Source organism: Myxine glutinosa, chromosome 1, assembly GCF_964187855.1.
Source record: "Myxine glutinosa chromosome 1, kmMyxGlut1.1, whole genome shotgun sequence".
Taxonomy (NCBI): Eukaryota; Metazoa; Chordata; class Myxini; order Myxiniformes; family Myxinidae; genus Myxine; species Myxine glutinosa.
Genome location: NC_136261.1, coordinates 93,866,192 through 93,890,398, shown reverse-complemented (window position 1 = coordinate 93,890,398; position 24,207 = coordinate 93,866,192). Strand labels below are relative to the sequence as shown.

At 41.8% G+C, this 24,207-nt stretch overlaps 1 protein-coding gene across 3 annotated transcripts in view; it reads left to right on the top strand.

The window, feature by feature from the left end:
* Positions 1 to 18,158, top strand: part of LOC137426438 (circadian locomoter output cycles protein kaput-like) — a 225,003-nt gene extending 206,845 nt beyond the window's left edge. For all 3 annotated transcript variants that reach the window (XM_068114990.2, XM_068114981.2, XM_068114996.2), the window contains 3 exons: positions 7,673 to 7,980; positions 8,990 to 9,134; positions 14,493 to 18,158. In XM_068114990.2, the coding sequence (XP_067971091.1) occupies positions 7,673 to 7,980; positions 8,990 to 9,134; positions 14,493 to 14,669 (630 nt within the window). In that variant the 3' untranslated portion in view covers positions 14,670 to 18,158. The remainder of the gene's footprint in view (positions 1 to 7,672; positions 7,981 to 8,989; positions 9,135 to 14,492) is intronic.
* Positions 18,159 to 24,207: the final 6,049 nt, after the last annotated feature.

Here is a 24,207-nt window from a genome sequence, read left to right as displayed (position 1 = left end):
TGATAACTTCAACAATTTACTAATATTTACTGTATAAAAATCTGGGGCCAAAATGAGCACTCCTCCGTTGCTTGATTTGGGCAGCTTTATTGACCTAGAAAAGCAGGGTGTTAACTATAAAGGTTCTAGCCACCTGGGGGTAATTAATTAGGTGAGAGCTGATTGCTTGTTCCCTCCAATTACGTCAGGCTGGGTGAAAAAGCTGATGAAAACTAATTTCACATCTTCACTAATTTGCTACTTTTATTGTGGTTTCTTCTAATTTGCATTAATGTAACTCATGTTGATAACTTCAATAGTTTATTAATATTTACTGTATAAAAATCTACCAAATCTTTCCCGCATATTTTCTTTGATGTAAGTGGATATTACGAGCACATGATAATATTATATTGGTATGAAAATTAGGGGTAAAGGAATATCTATCTGGGACTGCGGGCACTACAGCCTGATGCGCCCCCACCATCTCGATTGTGCGGTACCTCCCCGCTGCCTAGTAGAAATGAGCGCACACACGAATATGACACCTATGCCATGGTCCTGCATGGGGAGGGGTGGGGGGTGGGGGAAGGGGGGGGGGGGGGAATAAGTGCTTGGTAATGATTTTGTGTCTAAGGATTTTTGAAATGTGAATGAGTGGTTAAGGGTTTGTGTTGTATGAATGTGGGCGAAATCCACCGAGCCATGTCACTCACCTGTAACACCAGGACAGGGCACGTGGAAATTTAGGGGTGCATTGGGATGGCCCCACAGGTAAGGTTGCAACGCGGTCTGTAGGAAGGGGTTGTACAAATGTTTTATTAGAGTTTTGAAGTTTTGGTTAAGGTAGTTTTTGCGTGTTGTTTGTTTCCTCCCACCACAGGAGCGACCAATGAAAATCATTGTAAATATTTGACAGCATGATTGTTTAAGGGGATTAGCATGTTAAGGAGAACAGGTAGGTAGCTCCGGCTCATTTCCCGCAGCCCTCCTGATTTATTTCATAGGTTAAGTAATTTCATAGTTTCATAGTTTAGCCTGGCATTGGCTTAGCGGTTAGGGTGCCGGCTTGGGAGCCTAGGATCCTGGGTTCGAATCCCGGTCGATCGCTGAATTAACGCTAGGGGGGTTGACTCAGCCTGTCATCCTTCTGAGGTCGGCAAATTGAGTACCAGCTTGCTGGGATGAATGATCACAGTGTGTACCCCGATTCAGAATAGGCACACTGTATCCCTGCGCATCGTAAGAGCGTGACCAAGGATTGGCGTCAGGAAGGGCATCCGGCCATAAAAACATTGCCTCAAACAGGGAACCATGATTGTCATGGGGCCCGCAAGGCTAACCCCCGCTCTAGCGGGGAAAATGGCCTTAAAACGATCATTCATTCATTCATTCATTCAAGTAAGTGTGGGACAGTAAGTATTAAGACTGGAATGGTAACGCCTGCATTGAACCTTGCAGGGACTACGGTTCCAGGGGGGTGGAGGGGGGGGGGTGCGTGCGGGGAGGCTGTGTTATGAAAATTAGGGGTAAAGGAATATCTAGATCCAGGTAGATCTGCATAGGTAGGTGTCTGGCTGTCATGATAGCGAATCTATATGTAATAAGTTCTGCATCCCGAATGTTGGATTAAGCTTGTATCTTTGTCCCTGCCATGAGGGGGCGGGGCATGCTAATTAATACAGGGATTATGGGTAAAATTCCCTTGTGTGTCGTTCCCTCGGTGAGCATCCCGGTGTCCCTTATGGGAATACATCCCATCGACATTAGATAGGCCCATTAGCACACCACACATTAAATAATTCCCCCGCCGCCACAATGACTTTGGAAGAACCAACAAGCAATAGCCACGCCCAGGAAAACGTGTGATTGGTTGGGGTAAGAAGCTGGCCACTGATTGGTGAAAGGAAGGTGGAAGGAAATGGCACACTGATTGGCCACCGACCATTTACACCTTGGCCAATCAGTGCAGAAGGCACGAACATTCGGCCAATCAGTGTGGAAGGCGCAAAACGACTACGTAGAAGCAGGTCGCTGATTGGAGGACAAGCGCCGGTGACGTCAGAATGTGCGAAAGACCACAAAGAAACGAGGCACTGTTTGGGAGAGAGGAGGGCTGACGTCACACCGCGAGTGACAAAAGGACTCGCTCGCCGGCATACTTCTCTTCCCTTGGCCTCTTGCTCCTGACTGTCCCTTCACGTTGGGCTTCCCCTTGCTTCGGACCTGGTGGAGGAACGAGCAGTTCGAAAGACGGTGGAGAGAAGGAATGCCGTCGATTCTCTGCTTTGCGTTGGTGTGCGAATGATGAAGGACGAGCGGGGCCTGCGTTGGAGCGCTGACGAGTGGGCGTGCCAATGACCGGGCAGTTCGCGCCAACCGGAGCTGCGTCAGACGACGCACTCGAGCATCGACCCAACACTACACTGCCAGACACAGATAAGCTCGCATTCACAAATACACGACGGGACATTTATTTTATTCATTCTCCCTTTGTCTCGTATTTGAAATCTGTGTGGGGACGTCCCAATTTAGAATTCCTTTTTACTGTCGTGTTTCCTTTGTATCGGGTTCCGCATAATAAATCGTTTATTTTTGTACATTTTACCTCCGTGTTCGTTTGAGTTCATTTCCTACAGGATCGGAGCTGCCGGTGAGATCGCTACAGGTAAGAGCTTTTGTCGCTTCTTCTTCTTCTTCTTCCTCTTCTTTCTTTCTCTCGTGCTGCCGAATCAAATCCGTCATTGAATAAATGCCTCCATTAAAATTTGTTTGGCCATCCGCGATCCTACGGTATTAACCGAGGGCATTCGCGCGACAATATTGTCCTGTCAGCCCGAACGGTTAATACCACAGGGTGACGAATGGCAGTAACGATTTTAAATTTCGAGGCGCGTAGCCGAAAGTGGCGGATGGTCCGCCGTGAGTGAGGGAACCAAAGTTCTTACCTGCACGGATGGCCGCCACACGGGTTTATTCCTCGAACCCACAAACACAGAAACGATACAAGAAAAATCAACAATTCAACAAATGAAATGCAACAAATAATGGTTTAATGAAAATAAATGCAATACGACAAAAAGAATGTTGAGGTAAAATAACTATTTGCTACCCTCCACGCTGACACAAAAACACAATAGGAATGATAAAAGAAAATAAATTGTTTCGTTTCAAGCTGGCCGGCACTTAGCTTTGCGTCCCAAATTTCTGGTAGTAGTGGGGTGCCCGGACACTCAGTCATTTCAAATTGATGCAAAAGTTTCGTTTTCAGTACCAATTTGAAGGTAAGGGCCTATAGAACAATTTTGGTTTGAGTGTCAAGCATTCATATAAAAACAAGTACAAAAAGTTTTAATTAAAACAAAATCTGCGTCGATGTTACACAATACCTAGATGCAGCTGTGCCTATAACGTCGATGTTATAGGCACAGGACATTCCTATTGATTCGATTACTTGATGTTATTTTTGTGCAAAGTGAAAATATATCTCGGCAATTTCCCGTGTGTGGCGACGAATTTTTAATATATCTCGGCATTTTCCCGTCTGTTATTTCAGGCGGTGTATGACTGACCATGCCGCGATTGAAAAAAATATATATCTCGGCAATTTCCCGTGTGTGGCGACACGTGAACGAAGCTATGCTCCTCTCCACATTATTGTGACGACGTATAAATTAAATATTTCATCGTGACGATTGTCATCAAATGGACGAATTTTTAATATATCTCGGCATTTTCCTGTCTGTTATTTCAGGCGGTGTATGACTGACCATGCCGCGATGTAAAAAATATATATATCTCGGCAATTTCCCGTATGTGGCGACACGTGAACGAAGCTATGCTCCTCTCTCCACATTATTGTGACGACATATAAATTAAATATTTCATCGTGACGATTGTCATCAAATGGACGAATTTTTAATATATCTCGGCATTTTCCCGTCTGTTATTTCGGGCGGTGTATGACTGAGCATGCCGCGATTTAAACAAAATATATATATCTCGGCATTTTCCCGTCTCTTATTTCGGGCGGTGTATGACTGAGCATGCCGCGATTTAAAAAAAATATATGTCAATGGACTTGAAGTTACAGGCCTTTGAGAATTCATTTCGTTCTATAAAGGGCAACTTTCATCGCATTTTCTTCCCGTTTTTTTTCAACCGAGTCTAAAACTATGTTGGTGACTGTGAAAAATGAAATGATATATCGAATTTGATTTGAAAGAAAACTGTGTGAGAGGAAGACACCACGGGCCTACAAAACAGGCCTCAAAGCTATGCGAGTTAATAAAATGGTGGATATTTGTTTATATGAAGGCTCTCCCAGAATGGGTGGAGTTATGGTTCCCAGAATGGGTGGAGCTTTGAGGTTTTGTCTTCTCTGCAAGAACAACAACAAGAAGAAGAAGAAGAAGAAGAGGTGGTAACAACAACAACAACAGCAGAGTGCACTCTATGAGCAGCGTCTGCGACGCGGCGAAAAAATTTGGGGGGGGTTTTGGAGGATTTTTTTCGTCACGAATCTTCCCCATACTCACCTGCGTTGTCATCCGAAGGGTCCCTCAACTCTTGTATCAAGTCAGATTTGTATACATCGTGGAAGCCAGTACGAGTAGTGCCATTTCTGTGGACGAGGAGATAGTTGCGCCAGATGTTTACATTGTTATTGACGGTGGAGTACTGATACACTCACTTCCTGGTACAACTGTCCAAGGAAACACCTTTGATTCATATTTCGACAAGGTATTCTGCCCAGGAGTTCGCCACGACTTGAAAAGATCGACAAGAGTAGACATTGTCTGGGACCAGTATCGTGCACTGACAATCAAAGAAGGCACAAGGGAAAAACGAGGAACAGGCACCTGACAACGCGTGTCTGGCACTGCCAAAATCCCAGGAAATTGGCAGACGTTTCTGGCGAATGTTGGTAACAAGAAGGAACTGTTCTCATTCCTGTCAAAAAAGATTACAGAAGGACAGTTCCCAGATGACAAGGATGTCTACATCACTGCAGGTGATCAAGTCCACCATGTTGGAAACAGTCCACCAATTGATCAATGCAACGTCTTCTTTCAAGCTTAAGGGTAAGCAAAGTTGAAGGGCAAAGTTGAAGTGCACACGTCTGTGCAAGTGCAAATGCGAGAAGTAGCTGGACCAGAACAATTTCCAATACTGACATGTATATATGGTCGATTTGTTAGCCACTTTCTTATTAAAACTATTGTTCAATGAGTTATTCAAGCAATTATTGTCTAAGCAGTTACTACCACCATATTGTAGCACAGTTAAAAGATAAATGAAAATGTCACTATATCATTGGGTCCGAGTATAATTGTCCAGTTTATTTTTAAACAAGTACAAAAAGTTTTAATTAAAACAAAAGCCGCGTCGATGTTACACAATACCTAGATGCAGCTGTGCCTATAACGTCGATGTTATAGGCACAGGACATTCCTATTGATTCGATTACTTGATGTTATTTTTGTGCAAAGTGAAAATATATCTCGGCAATTTCCCGTCTGTTATTTCAGGCGGTGTATGACTGACCATGCTGCGATTTAAAAAATATATATCTCGGCAATTTCCCGTGTGTGGCGACACGTGAACGAAGCTATGCTCCTCTCTCCACATTATTGTGACGACGTATAAATTAAATATTTCATCGTGACGATTGTCATCAAATGGACGAATTTTTAATATATCTCGGCATTTTCCCGTCTGTTATTTCGGGCGGTGTATGACTGACCATGCCGCGATTTAAAAAAAAAATATCTCAATGGACTTGAAGTTACAGGCCTTTGAGAATTCATTTCGTTCTATAAAGGGCAACTTTCATCAGATTTCTTCCCGTTTTTTTTCAACCGAGTCTAAAACTATGTTAGCGACTGTGAAAAATGAAATGATATATCGAATTTGATTTGAAATAAAACTGTGTGAGAGAAGAAGACACCACGGGCCTACAAAACAGGCCTCAAAGCTATGCGAGTTAATAAAATGGTGGATATTTGTTTATATGAAGCCTCTCCCAAAATGGGTGGAGCTATGGTTCCCAGAATGGGTGGAGTTTTGAGGTTTTGTCTTCTCTGCAAGAACAACAAGAAGAAGAAGAAGAACAACAACAACAGCAGAGTGCACTCTATGAGCAGCGTCTGTGACGCGGCAAAAAACATGTTTCAGCTTACAGGGCCTATGACCCTTGGTCTTTTTTTGTGGATATGCGCCGATACCGGCAAAATTATTGCTTATATGGGCAATATGCTTGAAATACAAGTTGCTACTCCTGATCCTGAATCCATACATACCTCATATGTTCAGATCGGATCATCCAATCAAAAGTTATAACAGTTTCCATATTTCGCATAGGCTGGTGGAAGGTCGGGAACCCCCCACATCCCCAGAAGCCTCGTTTTTGATCTGAGTGCTTGACACTCGAACCCAAATTGTTCTATAGGCCCTTACCTTAAAGTTGGTACTGAAAACGAAACTTTTGCATCAATTTGAAATGAAAAGAAAAAAATACCCATGCACGGCCCCCCACTATAGGAGCTTGCTGGTCATTGAACCCGAGTCGCCGCGCGGGAAGCGCACACGATGACATGGAATTGTGCCCATAGCCAGCCTGTTCATTGCGGGAGGCAAGCAGGCAGGATAGCCTCCTTTGGTTTGCTCGTGACCTCCTCCTTCTCCGAAGAGCACCATCGTCAAATCCTCCGACGTTGCAAAGGTTCACCCAGCTCTACAAGTTCTTCTCACGAGCGCCCACGATGGGTGACCATGACAAAATGATAATATGAAGCGTGACCGCTTCATATTAAATAGTAATATGAAGTGATGACGTGAAGCGTGACCGCCCACGACGAAAGTCAGCCCGGGAGAGAGAGAGATAGACATGCTTCCTCCTCTTCTTTTTCGAACCTTCTCACTCTCTGACGTCATATGACCAATCGCAAAAGCTTGGGGCGTGGCTGTTTCCTTACTCGGTTGATGGGCAGGGTTAATTGGCCATTACGAGAACGTTCGGCTCTGTTCGGGAATGGTGTCGGTTATGGTTGGTTAATGGATGATTGTTGTTGTTTTTGGTTTCCAGGGTTTTGCATGGCGGCCTGGTAGTTGTAAAAAAACACAAAGGGGAAAATCACAGGAGGCAATTACATACTGGGAATTATCCTTAAGCCCTATTTAACAAAAAACCACCCTCCGTGTGGTGACACGTAAACACGGCCCATGCTAATCTATACGGTTCTACCTCCTCTATGGTATTTCATCCCTTCCCCTGCAAACGTAACAATATGTACAGTATTGCAAAAATAAAAGTGTCAATTTTCGAATATATTTTCTATACTTATCGGTACTGTGATATTAAATTGACTTTCACAGAAATTTGAATTATTATCTACCAAATATTGCACACTTCTAACTTCCTACAAATGTTTAAAGGAGAATGGCATGACAAAAGTGAAAAGAATCTAAACCTATTTGACTTGCTTCCTCCCCAGATCTTACTGCATACATGTGGAGAGTATGAAAGAAATCCATACAGTATGGACGGACCGATTAACTATCCAAAATTTAAATCCCCGGGTCCATGCCCGGTTGGGGGCAAAAAAACGAATGCAAGTACTGAACTGCGGCAGACTATAGTTTGTGCTTTGTGTGTTTTACGTTTCTTATTTGTGTGTCTCGATCTGTCCAGATGGAGAGGCCCACCCTTTCACAACCAATTGGCACAGCAGCCAGACCATATAACTACCAATTGCTCGCACCACCACCCAGCTTACCACTTCGGTCTATGCCACCCCAGTTGGGTCACTCATCCGCTGGCATGATACAGACAACAGACCTTTCACCTGGCTCCGTTGTTTCTCCAGCTGGGCTGCCACCCAGTAGCGATGTATCACCAAACATCCTTCCACCTCACCCTCTAGCACCTCCGACCGGCCTTGTATCAACAGTGGGTCCAGGATTCCCCACTGACAGCTTTGGGCCAGATATGCAGCTGAGGTATATAACTTGTTTTAGAAAATGTTTGCAAAAGTTGGTGGAATGGTGTTCATTATTGCATTTGCATGACTAATGAATTTGCCCTTTTTAAATCAATTGACAAAAATGCAGATTGTTTTGATTCTCAAATGAATCACATTCAACTCATGCACAGATCCACCATTAGGGATTGTGGGATTCTAACCCCTCTTTCCCACAGTTTTGTGAAACCATATTGCACCTCGCTTTGATGTTAATTTTGTTTTGAACCCTCTCTCACCCAATGTCACCATCTCTCACCCACTGCCACTCTCTCCCACCCACTGCCATCCACTCCCACCTACTCCCACCTACTCCCACCCACTGCCACCCTCTGCCACCCACTGCCACCCTCTCCCACCCACTGCCACCCACTTGCCACCCTCTCCCACCCAATTGCCACCCCTCCCACCCACTTGCCACCCTCTCCCACCGACTTGCCACCCTCTCCCACCCACTGCACCCTCTCCCATCCATCCAATGCTATCCACTCCCACTCACTGCCATCCAATGCAACCCTCTGCCACCCACTGCCACCTACTCCCAACCTTTCCCATCCCCACTTTCACCCACTGCCACCCTCTCCCACCAACTGCCACCCACTGCCACCCACTCCCACCCTCTCCCACCAACTGCCACCCTCTCCCACCCACTGCCACACATGGCCACTCTCTCCACCTCCCCACTTCATCAGTTCCTTCTTCTCTGTGGAGATCATTAATTGTTGATACTATCTTTCTGGCCTTTGATACTATCTTTCTGACATCTCCAGTCTCAATGTTCCCAAATGCACGATCATTGTTTCACCATTTCTACTAAACGTACATAGCAACTGCTCGGAGATTTCCATCTTTTTTAACATATCCTTTATTTTGATGCCTGCTTCGACTTTAAGTTTCTATTTCTCATTTTTCCTTCAGTGGTGGTCAATAGTGGAATGCGGAAATATTCGTTTTCTGTGCTTAAAATATGTATGTGCATCGTATGCTAGACTCGGCCAAGGGCAACCATTGCTACCTGGATTGCAAAGTGGTACGGTGCTCTTTCCAAGTCGTCTGCTCATGCTGCCGCCTTCTACACCCACACCACTCCCATGTCAACCACAAGCAACTGGCTCTCAGCACCCATTTCTTCAGGTACATGATCACTTAAGGTCTATGTACATTATTAGCACCCGTTGGACTTGGTCCGAAACCAGTACAGCGGCTTATGGATTTGGTTTTGTCCGTCCGTGCGTCCTCAACCATATCTTGGAGATCTATGGACCAATTTTGTTAATACTTGTCACAAAGACAATCATGACGGTATACATATGCACATCATTTTCTTTGCAATGCGATCAAAGATGGCCGACTGGCAGCCATTTTAGTTGTAAAAACCCGATGTTGAACACGTCCTCAGCCATTTCTCAGACATGCATTTGCCGATCATGTTCAAACGTGGCACACAGATAATGAATTAATTATGGAATACATATGCACGTCATTTTTTTCAAGATCATATCCAAGATGGCCGACTGGCGGCCATTTTGTTCCTTAAACGTGTCTCCATCAATTTATCAGACATGCATGATCCGACTTTGTTCAAACTTGGCACAAAGACAATACATGATGGCATGCACGTGCACTCCACTTTATTTTGCGATCTGATCAAAGATGGTAGACTGGCACCCATTTTCGGTGTAAAAAAAACCCGATATTGAACACGTCCACAACCATGTATCAGAAATGCATTTACCAATCTTGCTCAAACTTGGCAAACAGATAATGAATGATGCCTTACATATGTGCGTCTTTTTTGTCGAGATTAGATCCAATATGGCTGACATGTGGCCATTTTGTTACTTAAACCTGTCATCCATTTTTCTGTCATGCATGGACCGATTTTCTTCAAACTTGGCACAAAGACACTACAGTTGGATATATGTATATATATATATATATATATATATATATATATATATATACACACACACACACACTACATGACCAAAAGTATGCGGACGCCCGACCATCGAACATCTCATTCCAAAATCATGGGCATCAATATGGGGTTGGTCCCCCCTTTGCTGCTATGTCAGCCTCCACTCTTCTGGGAAGGCTTTCCACAAGATGTTGGAACATTGCTGCGGGGATTTGCTTCCATTCAGCCACAAGAGCATTAGTGAGGTCGGGCACTGATGTTGGGCGATTAGGCCTGGCTCACAGTCGGCGTTCCAATTCATCCCAAAGGTGTTCGATGGGGTTGAGGTCAGGGTTCTGTGCAGGTCAGTCAAGTTCTTCCACACCGATCTCGACAAACCATTTCTGTACGGACTTCACTTTGTGCATGGGGGCATTGTCATGCTGTAACAGGAAAGGGCCTTCCCCAAACTGTTGCCACAAAGGTGGAAGCACACAATCGTCTAGAATGTCATTGAATGCTGTAGCATGAAGATTTCCCTTCACTGGAACTAAGGGGCCTAGCACGAACCATGAAAAATAGCCCCAGACCATTATTCCTCCTCCACCAAACTTTACAGTTGGCATTATGCATTTGGGCATGTCACGTTTTCCTGGTATCCGCCAAACCCAGATTCGTCCGCCGGACTGCCAGATGGTGAAGCGTGATTCATCACACCAGAGAACGCGTTTCCACTGTTCCACTGTTCCAGAGTCCAATGGCGGCGAGCTTTATACCACTCCAGCCGACGCTTGGCATTGCGCATGGTGATTTTTGGCTTATGTGCGGCTACTCGGCCATGGAAACCCATTTCATGAAGCTCCCAACGAACATTTGTTGTGCTGACATTGCTTCCAGAGGCAGTTTGGAACTCGGTAGTGCGTGTTGCAACCGAGGACAGACGGTTTTTATGCGCTACGCGCTTCAGCACTTGGTGGTCCCATTCTGTGAGCTTGAGTGGCCGACCACTTCATGGCTGAGCTGTTGTTTCTCCTCGACGTTTCCACTTCACAATAACAGCACTTACAGTTGACCGGTGCAGCTGTAGCAGGGCAGAAATTTGATGAACTGACTGGTTGGAAAGGTAGCATCCTATGATGGTGCTACGTTGAAAGTCACTTCAGTACGGCCCATTCTACTGCCAATGATTGTCTATGGAGATTGCATGGCTGTGTGCTTGATTATATATGCCTGTGAGCAATGGGTGTGGCTGAAACAGCCGAATCCATTAATTAGAAGGGGTGTTCATATGTGTGTGTGTGTGTGTGTGTGTGTGTGTGTGTGTGTGTGTGTGTGTGTGTGTGTGTGTGTGTGTGTGTGTGTGTGTGTATGTATATATATATATATATATATATATATATATATATATATATATATATATATATATATATATATATATACACACACATATATATTGATAAGAAACTTACGTGTTCTTATGTCTATCGCTATCATGAGTTGATGGACACTCAGAATCAACTATCTAATAATCAACCATATTTGAATATAAATTCAAATACAACTAGAACGGCACTCAGTTGAGCGCATATCTCTGCCAGCTGAACAGATAACGCTTTGTATCCCACCAATAGGCTGGATATGATTCGAACTTAAACCAAAATCGAATCGGCTTGTTCTTGTCACCTAACCAACTCATCCACCAACTTTGGTCATCACTCAGCCACAACGTTTTGAAATATCATGCTTATTTCTTCTTCTTTTTTTTTGCCTTATCTCTCAATGGTCAAGAATCATTTTTAAAAAACTCTGATCTGATCTGGATTCGAATCTTCACCAAAATTGAATAAATTCTTCCGTGTCCCATACCCAACCCGTCCACCAAGTTTCCTACAAATCCATCAACAGCTTTTTTGAGATATCGTGCTATATATGATTTTTGGCCCTATCTCTCAACGGTGAAGAATCACTTAAAATTCTGTTATCTAGATCCCGATCTTCAGCAAAATCTAATCATTTAATCCTTGTCACATACCCAACCTCTCCACCAAAGTTTGTTCAAATCTGTTCACAAACAAACAGACAGACAGACAGGCGTGAAAACATAATCTCCGCCCACCTTCGCTGCCGGAGGTAGTTGGTGAATGGAAGTGTTTTAGTTGGCATGTTGCCATGAGTAGGTAGTGATAGCTCTAACCTAAAAATAAAGAAATAAATAATTAAATTTCACCAATTCAAATGCTCTGTGGAATGTATCTTTCAAACTCGTGAATAGATTGTGTAATAAAAACTGGCTAAAACCAGTGTTTCACAATCTGTAGCTTCTACACAGAGCAGAATTAAAAGACTGTTTGTGAATTGAACCATCAGCTATTTCCTGTGCTTTTGTTGAGTATTTTATGAATTTATCGTGTAATCTGAGAAGTGTCATATTGTTGTGGGAGTCGCTGACTTTGGTCCCGAATCGATGAGTGAGTCCCTTTCCAGTCGACAGTGTTGAAGTCACGCGACCAGTCTGTTAATGACAGAGTCTTGTGGGCTGATAAACAACGGCCACGCTTGCCAACCGAGTTTGATGCCCTGGAAAAGTCTCGGGCCTATATGCCATGGTTCCTTACCAGTGCAACGTCGTCACCGATCGAGAGTCGTGCTTCGTGCCACCCTCAAATACTTGAAACTTACTTGGCTTGGCTTGGCTCAAGTGACTTGTTGACATCTCTGCCTGGTGATTATGGTGGGGCACCACCTATCCATGGTCTTTTGTCCTTGGTCCTAGTTTGGGTCCTGGTACAGTCCAGACGAGCACAGTGTGCAAACGCATGGCAACACCTAGGTGGCCCTCCACTGACTGACCGAGCTTAGACACGTATTACTGCTCTTTTTTTGTGAACGCTTGTCTGGCCTTGCAACGGCGGGCTCCCCCATGGCACCGGGCTTTGTTTGTTTGTCTGTCTGTCTGTGTCTCCACACGTAATGTGCAAATGTAGGCCACAAAAGCCACCTGGTCATAGCAAGTATTACACGTTATCTTGTTTTCAAGAGAGTACCTCTATAATTTGATTTGATGTGCCATACGAACTTTACAAAGCATTGGTGCTGCTGAAGCAGTTTCTTGGCAAGGGTTATACTGAGTGGTTGCCATTGCCTTTCCCGGCGTTTTGTCCATGCTCTATGCTTTCATCAGTTTATGATCGAGGAACGACTTAATTTCAATTGAATATTACATTTTGATCACGAATTGGAACATTAATCAGAAAATGAGCCTGTAGTTTAGCAGTACATTCGCTCTGAATTTGTCCTGATCGCACAGAGGAGTGAGATTTTTTTTTAAACTCTGTCTCTCTGTCATGACAATGATGTAGGGAACATGTCATTGAATCATCTGAAATGCTTTTTGTAACTGCTGAGGCAAAACTACCTGTGGAAGAGATAGAAAAATGGTTGGAATGCAATGTACGTGAGCAAAGCAGATTGTGTACATTCTATAAAAATTCACGTTGCAGAAGAATAAATATTTGTTTTTAAGGTGATTGTTATAAATTATCTCGCCCAACCAGTTACTCCACCATTTTTATACCTCGCCTAACTCTGCGCAGCAGGAGACGGGTTTTGCAATCGCTTCTGTATGTCTGTCTGTGTGCATGTGTGTCTGTCCGGGCCATAACTTTTTTTTTTTGGTTCACGAGTTATCAAACAGAGTGACCACTATATTCGTCATGGGTGTGTGTCTGTCTGTCTGTCCGCAGCATAACTACCCGATGATATCACCCGATCTTGATGAAACTTGGGTGGGAGGTTGATATCATGATCTAGTTGTGTTCTGCCGAGAGTGGGCGTATTGCGCCCATTGTGGGCGGAGCCATGCCCGAAAAAGATGTCTTTTTAGGGGGTAATCGATTTCAAGCTACATCATCTCCGAGGGGTTTGGTGGAATCTGACAGGTGTTTCAGTATTTGGATAGGCCAATGTCATGTGTCTAGCCCCACGGAGCTCGATTTTTCATTTTCGCCCCAAGGTCACAAGGTCACAAAATTTAGAAAAGTCGATTTTTGATGGTTTTATTACATTGTTTGCTTCCTGATAGGGTGAAATGTCTTACATGATCTTATATTATCACATACATCATGAAATACAAGTTTTCCAACAAATTTCAGAATCTTCGACCTTTGACCTTTGAAGGTCACAAAGGTCAAATTTTCAAAGTTGTCGGAATCGAACCCAATTGTCGGTATTGTGTAGCTAACTAGTCTCATAACAGATAATACATTCCTATTTATATATTTTCAATGTCGGTTTTGACCTTTGTCATTGAATACCGCTTGCTCGTGAACCATCGTCGTCTCCTGACTTGTTTTTTTTACAACTTGAGCTATTGTCATCAAATTTTCACCAGAGTTTTATTATGACAATACGGAGAAGGCAAATTTCTAATTTTGTCAAAAGGTTAAAGGTCAACATCACATAAAATCTTAAATTTTCATCCAATTGACCTGAAATTTCAATTTACCATTTGAGTTTTGTCATACATTCATTTTGTAATTTGCGGATGAATGATAGCATGCTTATGTACTCATCTTTTATCCTTGACCACCCAGGCCATGCATCCACCTCAGTTGTTTGCCCCACCATCATATCAACATCATCATCAACTTCAACATCAAAATCAACTTTCGCATCAACATCAGCACCAGCAACCGGACTATGCGCAGCCACCCACACAGTCACAATGCCACAACTTGCCTAGTGGCACCAGATTGCTTCCACCCCGGTAGATCGTCTGGGATCATACAACAGGCACCATTCTTGCTTTGAGAAGTTGCATCACATATGGTTCAGGCAGGACATGGCATATGAACTCGAACTTTCTGATGCTGCCATCATTGCCAATATTCATTATTCGTTGCACAATGCATCTGGCTTGGACTTTTGAACAGTTGAACTTTCATTGCGTACGGCATGGTCGTATCAGGGATAATGAATTACACATTTGTGAACATCAGGTTACTGGCTTTAAAACATAAACTGTACTGTACTGTACAGTTGTTGTTGTTGTTGTTGTTTCGTATGCAGCCTGTGGCTGCTCGTTGCATCATTTTCTGGAAGCACGGCTGTGCCGCTGATACAGTGCTCCTTTTACCAGTAAGCTGGTACTCATTTTGCCGAACCTCGGAATGATGACAGGCTGAGTCAACCCACCTGGTGTTATTACAACGGCAGGACAGGGGCTCAAACTCAAGACCCTAAGATCTTAAGCCAGCCACCTTAACTGTATACATCCTGCATGTTCAGGCTTTCACAAACTAATGAATGGCTTGAGGTTTAAAACACTGTTCCACCATCTGAAAAGCACTGTGGTGAGAGCTTCTGAGCATTTATTTGCAAGCGTTCTTCTGTAACAGAAGCAACACAGTACATGATGCAATAAATTACTTGTAGACCTCATGAAGATTATTCCAAGTGCAAGGCTTCCAAGGATTATTCTACTTTTCATCTAACGGAAACAAATTGGTCACTTGAGAAATCTTTACACTGTTGGCATTGTAGCACTGTGACTTAAAAAAAAGTAAACTCTGCCCCAAATTAAATTATCTGCCCCAAATTAGAGTCTTTGATTGTTTATATGTACTGTGTGAGTGTGTGTATGTATGTATATACAGTATATATTTCTTTTTTTCCTTCTTTAAAGAAGAAGACGGTAAGAACTTGTCAAATCAAGTGGGATCTAATTTCCAGTCCTGGATAAAATAATTAGGTGTGGCTAAAAAGAAACTAGTGTAGCTAACCTATAAAAACTGATTGGCTACATAAAAAACATTCCTGCTATTTAAATCTAATTCTACAAATTGTTTATTGATAAAATTATGGCTTATAATGTATTGATGGAATTTTCCAACATTGTACTTTCTGAGAGATGAATGTAAAAAAACGAAATGTATGCCATAACCTGAAAGCCCTTTGGTCTAGTTTTCAACCATGTGTCAATGCTGCCCGGACCAATGACCGATGTGTGTCGTGCCTGGCTCTCTCATGCAGTGGCGCCATTTATTTCCAAAACATTATTAGTATTAGGTTTCCTCTACAATCTACATGCAATGTTCACTAAAGCTGATAGAGTGTATTCTTCTTATTATTATTATTCTTCTTCCCCCCTCCCCCCCCCCCCCCCTGTTTTCCACGTCCAAAAACTTTAAAATTCACCTTCTCAGCAACCGTTGGGCAGATTAACACAAAATTTTCACCATGTAATTGGCCAGACCTGTATAATTTTTACTGATAGTTATGACGCCATATTTCACGTGGTATGGGCGCCATGTTGGAAAAAACCCCTTCAACTTTGCCCTTCTATATCTCCGAAACGGCTCAATGGAAAAAATTGAGTCATGGCTCATTCTAAAGAACTCTTCATGGGGACCAAAACATATGTTCATCTAGGATTTCAAAAATGCTAACGTTATGAGGTTAGAATTAGACAAATAGAACCCTTGATCCCACAAACACGATATTTTTGTGCATGACCTAAGTTAAAAAAAAATAATTTCAGAAACAAAAAAATGTGACATCATAGGTCACGTGGTTTGGCCACCATATTGTTTTTCTTGAAAAAACCCTTTTTCTCCGAAAACCTTTTTTTTTCCGAAAAACCCCTTTTTCTTTCTCCACCAACCATTTTTCTCCGAAACGGCTGAACAGATCGAGGCCAAACTTGGCAGGCATGATCACATACTTATGATGAACAACAAGTTCAGCGACCATGATGTCACATGGTTTAGTTGACGTTTTGAAGCATAAACTTTAAAACCTATCTCCTCCCTCATGTTTGAAGATATCGAGTGGAAACTTAAAACATATGTTCCCCATGTAGGAAAGCTAAAATGGTCTTTTGGAATTTGCGACGTCACATGGTTTGGCAGCGATAAATGATTGAACGGAAATCTTAAAAACCTATCTCTTGAACCGCTGCATTGATCGACGTGAAACTTTAATGTAATTTAGCTGTCATCAAGTGCGAATAAGTGTTTAAAATTACAACATGATTGGTTGTATGGTCTGGAAGCCAGAAGTTGTTATTGTTGGAAGAAGAAGAAACAACACTTTTTCTTCTAATGCCATGTGATTGTGCCACTGCTATTTTTCGGATTTATTTCTTCTAAAAATCATTTTCTCTGCAATAGTTGGACCCGCTCTAGCGGGGAAAACGGCCTTAAAACGATCATTCATTCATTCATTCATTCATTCAGTTGGACCAATTGACAGGAAATTTTAACCATAGGAGCGTCTTCACCGGTACAATATTTTAATGGTAATTATGATGTCATAGGTCAGGTGGTATGTGCCCCATCTTGGAAAAACCAAAAAACTTTGCACCTCTATAATTTCAAAAAGCGCTGCACATAAAAAATTGAGACGTGTCTTCTTGTAAAGAAGTCTCCATGGAGAATAACTCATGTGAATGATGCTGTCATACGTGCCTCCATTATGACCATAGAAGGTAGCAGTTGTTATTGTGTGAAGAACAAGAAACTCTACATTTTATCTTCTCCAGGCATGTGACTTTTCATTGTAGGTTTAATTATCATGAAAGTGGGGTTGTATTAAAGCAAGGTTGTGTCAAAGCGGGGTTGTATCAAAGTGGAGACGTATCAAAGCGGGGATGTATCAAAGCGGGGTTGTATGAAAGCAGGGTTGTAACAAAGCGGGATTGTCTCAAAGCGTGTCCAATGAAAGCAGGGTTGTTTCCAAGCGGGGTTGTATCAAAGCGGGGTTGTTTTCAAGCGGGGTTGTATCAAAGCGGGAAGGCGGAAGAAACTGGTCCTCACTGTCAGCCGTTATAAAGTGGCAGTTCTAGTTAGTAATTGTAATTGAACAATGTATAAATTCTTTTGTTATATTGTACATATAAAATTGAGAAGTATAGATAAGATTATTTTATATGAAGTATTGCCAGTTTTTGGCTCTAAATGTTGAACTTGCTAATTTTATATGAAGTATGGTGTGAATAAATCAAGATTAAGCTTTTAGATTTTTACCCCAAACTGCATTCATTGGTTTCTTTGTGCACTGATAAAATGCCTAAATTAGGCTTGGTTCAGGTTTTGTTTTTGTCACTGTGTTTTAGCATCTACCCCACTGACTCGCTTTATATTTGTACCTTTGTTGTGCCTTTTTCACATTGTGTCAAGAAAGTTTGATCGAACGGTGATTAGAAGGGTGTGTCAAAACGTGCACAATGGAAACTGCAATAAAGCACTCAAACAATTAAACTGCCTCCGTTCATTGAAAGTCACACAATTTTGACTATATATTGGAGTTAAAGAAAATCCGCACTCACGTTTGAGTTGTCTCGCCTGGATTCGAATCTCAAATGATCCATCACTGTTTTCTTGGTGTTTCACAGGCCTGGCTAACTAAGCACCACTGCTTTCCGTCCCATGGAGGGACATTAAACCGGAGGACCCATCTGCGTCATTGCCGACACCCTAAGCAAATACCCTCACCTAACTCTATTTGAGAGATATCAGGGATTGTGGTAAGGCTAGTATAGTCAACAAGAGGTTGGAGGTTGTGTCGGAGAAAATATAAATGTCAGTGTTCGTTAACACCCAAAACGTCAGCTTCTCCTTACTTCCTACTGCAATAGCATACTTAGATCAATGTTCTGTTGATTCCATCCATTGTTCTACCTGACCTCTGACGCAGAATGACCCCAGCCTTCATGATTAAGAGCAGTTTTCCATCAAAACGTCAGCTCTTAAATCTTACACAAAGCTGAAGACAAACTTCACCCTGATTGAATTCTGTTTTCCGTTCAATGTAGGTAACTCAACACTTTTTAGATATTTATTTTGAAGGCTTAACTACTTTCCTATACATTAACATAACTTGCATGTGTTTTTTGGTTTTTCCTGTATAAACGTCATGCTATTGGTGGAGGACATATCATATTACCTGCATTTTTGTTGTCGAAAATAACCAAATTAGTATTTCAGCCCCAAAAGAGCCCAGATTTGTGGCAATTATTGCCGAAGTCTCTTTAAACACAGAGAACACCTTGATGTACCCTACCTTCGGTTTTGGTGAACAAGGACAATCTCCCACCACCCTCAACTTCCCACCTTATTTGGTCGACTTGTTTGGCTTTCCCATCTGTAGGTTCAAATCCCATAAACTATTACTTGATATCAGACCAGTTCATTGAATAAAGATGTAATGGCAAGGATCCAATATCAGGAAGAGCAATTTTATACCAATTTTTTATTGGACAGCTTGTGGAACAATTTTACGTACGTGTCAAAGTGAAAAACGTACTGAAATATCAGGAGTAGTGAGCCACTTTTTGTATTTGTGCTTAATATAAAAACTGTCACGTCTGCATCGCTACTTTGTGGATACACATGGGTCAGTTCATTACGAACATAGAGTATAAGCTATGTGTTATCCCTCATGCTCTCCACCCATTAATAGTCTCGTTCTGAAGGTTATGTGAGGCTATTGAAACGCCCATGTGTGTCATTGGTTGTGATATACATATGCGGGTTTTTAAGGTGAAGCTGAGTCCCCCCAGGTCTCAAAGTATCCACCTCCGTTTCAGTAAGGGATCATGATACATGGACCAATTTGTGAAGTTTTCTTGTTCTCAAAGTTTTGCTTTGAGGGTTATTTTGAGGATCTTCACCGAGCCATGGACAGCTTACGACTGCAGTTGGTTTGTAGTAATATTCCCAGCAATGGTTTTTAAGATCTCTGTAAGGTTATTTTTTAACATTCCCGTTGCTCCAATAATTATTAATCACTGGTACAATTTTGGCGTTCTTCAGCTTCCAGGATCTTTTCACTTCATTTTTGAGATCTTGGTATTTGGTCATTTTCTTGTGTTCTGTGTTGTTTTGGCCAAAATCACTGGGTACTGACACCTCAATTAGCAATTCCCTCTTCACTTTTTTGTACCTCCGTTCTATATACGGTTGCATTGCTTTGTTTTCTTATGTTTATGCTCTATGGGATCATTAAGTTGTACGTGAGCATTACTTCCTCGTTTTCGGTGATTGCTTTTGGTTCTCGTTTCCATGAGTTTTCTGGAACTGGGATATTGAAGTTTTTACAGATGTGCCAGTGGATTACTCTACAAACCCTGTTGTGCGTTTTGGTGTACAGCTGCTCTGACATGAAATTTTTACATCCTGATAGGAGGTGGCCGTACTTTCTGTTTCTACCTTGCAGAATCTACACTTGTCTGATTGACTCAGTCCCGCCATTTTATTAAAGCCATTGTTGTAGTGTCCTTGGTCTTGGGAATTAATAATGATTAGTTCTCTATCTCAGTTGGGTTGACCTCTTCTTAGCCATTCCAAAGAGCCTTCTTTGTCTACTCCCAATCTGTCCAACTGTTTTCTTATATTTCCCTGCTCTATTATCTTTCTCCCAATTATCACTATACTTTATATCTGTTGATATTTTGTTTTCTATTTTTCTTTCGCCTTTTTTGCAATTGTTGTGGCTGTATTCATTGTTGTTTCGGATTCTTGTGTAACCTCTTCCTTTCACACCTGTCTTTGGAATTTATTTTTTTTGATAGGTGGGTTAGGGACACCTTCTTGCTTTGTTGCCTATGTATTTGCTTACAAATTTGGATTTGGTAGTCTGTTGCACTTTTCACGTATCCAGCCAATCCTACAGTTGTCATTATATGCACTTCGTTGAGCTCCATCGGGCCACTTCCTCCTCGTCTCGGCAGGTACATTCTCATGATGCATTCATTTTTATTAACACATTTTGGGGATGGTGAGGAGTTTCCTTGTTTTGATATCCAGTTTATTGATTTCTGATCGTGGCCAGTTTATTATTCCGCAGCTGTACTGGAATACTGTTATTGTGAGTTGGTTTATGGCTTTGATTTTGTTTCTTGGGGAGAGGTATGTTTTCAGGATCAGCTTTGTTCTTTGCAGGTGTTCTTTGGTAATTGTTTTGCTCATTTTTTGTGACATATTTGGTGGACCTCATCCACTCTTGAGGTATTTGCATGATGCTTTGTTGTCTAGCTCCTGTATTGTTGTATTTGTGTCAATTTTATGTTGTCCATTGTTGGTCTATCTTGTATGACTATGCACTTGGCACACTTATCCATGCCAAATTCCATTTGAATGTTGTCAGAGTACCGTTTCACTAATTTGAGTTGTTCTGTCAATTTTACATCGTTTGGTGCAAATAGTTTTAAATCATCCACGTAAAGTAGATGTTACCTTTTTTTTCTTCTTTCTTTTCTTTTAAATCTTTTTGGACATTCTCTTATTTGATGACAGGGTGTGTCCGTGTCCTTGCTCATTAATGAGGTTGCTCATTAGGTCCAGGGCCAGGCAAAACAGGAGGTGCGAAAGGCTGTCTCCCTGGAAGATGCCAAGCCATATCTTCACTCCTGGTATTTCGATCTCTCCTTCCGAGTGCTGTAATATCAATGTGGTATTCCAAAGCCCCATTGCTTTCTCAATCAGTTTGATTTATTGGGGGTTGATCTTGTACAATTGCATGCATTTTGTCATCCATCAATGTGGGGCACCATCAAAGTTTTTTGTAGTCTATGCATGCTGTGGATAATTTGGTTTAGTCTATCATATCATTATTCATATTCATTTCATTCTATCCACACTGTGGATAATTTGGTGTGTGTGTGTGTGTGTGTGTGTGTGTGTGTGTGTGTGTGTGTGTGTGTGTGTGTGTGTGTGTGTGCGTGCGCGCATATGTCAGTCTATATATTTTCACTTTTAAAAATGGTTCTCTTCAACCGATTGATGCGAAACCTTAAACACAAGAGGGACTCCCCATGGATAATATTGTATTGCTAACTCTGATGACATGGGTCACATTATATAACAGCCATATTGGATTAAAGGAACAAATTTGGATATCATTTTCTCTTAACCGCTCAATGAAAAAAATTTAAACTTGACATTTTATTTGTGGGCACTGTTCTGCAGCGACCAGTCGACATTGATCTGAATTCAACACAATTCAACCACACCAATTATTGGAGAAGCTGCAAAACCTGAATGTCAATCTATCTCATTCTGTGGATCACCGACTTCCTTCAGGCTCGGACTCAGCAGGTACAAGTGAACAATACTCTCTCAGATCAGATAACGATGAACACCAGGGCTCCACAAGGATGTGCAATTTCACCATTGCTTTTTATTCGGTATCCAAATGATTATATTTCACACTCAAACAATGTTAGCATCTTTAAATATGCAGATGACACTGTGATTCTCAGTTTTCCTAAAGATAGTGAACTGGATTATAGAAACACTATTCAGAATTTTGTTATATGGTGTAGTGAAAATATTCTTAAGTTGATGAACACCCAGAAGACTAAAGAGATTATTTTTTATTTCAGGAAATCCAAACCTCAGTTACCCCCAGTCACAATCAACAATGTTGATATTGAGAGTGTTCACTCCTGTAAGTATTTAGGCGTAATCATTGATGATCATCTCTCATGGTCAGAACATTGTAAATCGATGGTTTCCAAAGGACAGCAACGCCCCTACTTTCTTCGGCTTCTGAAATCATTTTGGATTGATAAAATCATTATGAGGCTTTGTTATGCTTCTGTAATTGAGAGTGTTATCTTGTACGATTGCTGTGTTGGGTTTAGTGGTGTTAAAAGGTGATTCAGTGAAACTGCAGAGTAGCAAAACAGGCTGGAAGGATCCTTGGAGAAAGGATAGACATAAGTGTCATCTCTCATGAAAAAGTTTTAAGAAGGTAAAGCCATTATGCCAAATCCTATCCACCCACTACATGTGTTTTATGAACAGATGAGGTCTGGTAGGAGTTTAAGAGGTTTCATGTGCAGAACAAGTAGATTTCTGAAATTATTTGTAGTGTTTTCTGTTTGGGTTTTTTATGGAGGTCGGTGATATTAATGGGGCTAGTGGGCGGCAGTGGGGACACCGGTTGTCTGTTGAATTCCTCTCTATGTGTAACCTTGATAGTTTGATAGGGGCTTTTTATTGTACTATGACTATTGTTTGATAATGATCAAAGTCTGAGTGGATCTGAGTAGTTTGTTTGACCGTGCAATTTTCCATTTTCTGTGGACAAGAATCGTCATTATTAATATTATTATTATTAGTATTATTATTATGTCATAAACTCTCCATTTATGTGTAAAGGGTGATAACGATGAATCAATTGGTGAAGTGGTATTCCAACTATAATCGGCTGAATTGAAACCTTTATCTGAAAATGTCTGCCCCGATAAATATAATATAACAAATAACCACCTTTAGAGGCCATTTTTCCCCGCAAAGCGGGGGTTGGCCTTTTTCGGGAACCGTGGTTGTTGTTGTTTTTTGTCCCCTTTTTGAAGCAATGTTTTATGGCCGAATGCCCTTCCTGACCCCAACCCTTTTTGCCGCCTTTAACGACAAACAGGGGATTTACCAGTGAACTGGTACTCAATTAGCCGACCTCGGAAGGATGACAGGCTGAGTCAACCCCCCTGGCGTTAATTCAGCGATCCACCGGGATTCTAACCCAGGATCCTAGGATCCTAAGCCGGCACCCGAGCCACTAGCCCAACACCAGGGATTATTGCGAGTGCCCCGATGCCCCGATGTGAGTGAATAATTAAATTTATGACGTTCGTAACCCATACCAAGAAACTATGTGGCATAATAGGGTGCTTGGATGGTACGGTATATGGGCCATAATAGCAATGGGCCACAATATTTGCGTGTTCACTTAATGATGGTATTTTTGTTCAGAATGAATGCATGAGGTGAGACTTTGCGCTCTATAAGTGTCTGTCTAGTTATCAACTGCTTCTAAAGACAATAAAATGGAATATAAATAGTTAATTGCAGTGAAATATATTAATTTATTACAGTGAATTAACATGTTTAGATGTCACAGATAATGAAAACTATATCTTGGCATAGAAAATAATGAATGTATGCGTTTTGGTACATTTGCACTAATTTTAAAACTACTCATTGGTCATGTAACTAACACACAATTCAACTTCAAACTCAAATCAACAGACAAAACAAATTTGGTTCTAATTTTATATGTACACATATGACATATTTAATACCTTTTTGCCGATGGTGTTTTGCCGAGCACTTGCTGCAAGTCGGGATCTTGATGAAGGCTTGATCTTTTAAAATTCCTTGTGTGCATTTGTTTTGAGGTGTCTTCCTTGGTGTTTTCAGCTGATTGATCGATTGTAAACTGTGCATCGAAAGTAATGCATATTCGTCGAATCGAACACGAAACACGGATATTTTGGATATTTCTTCATCCATTCTGGATAGA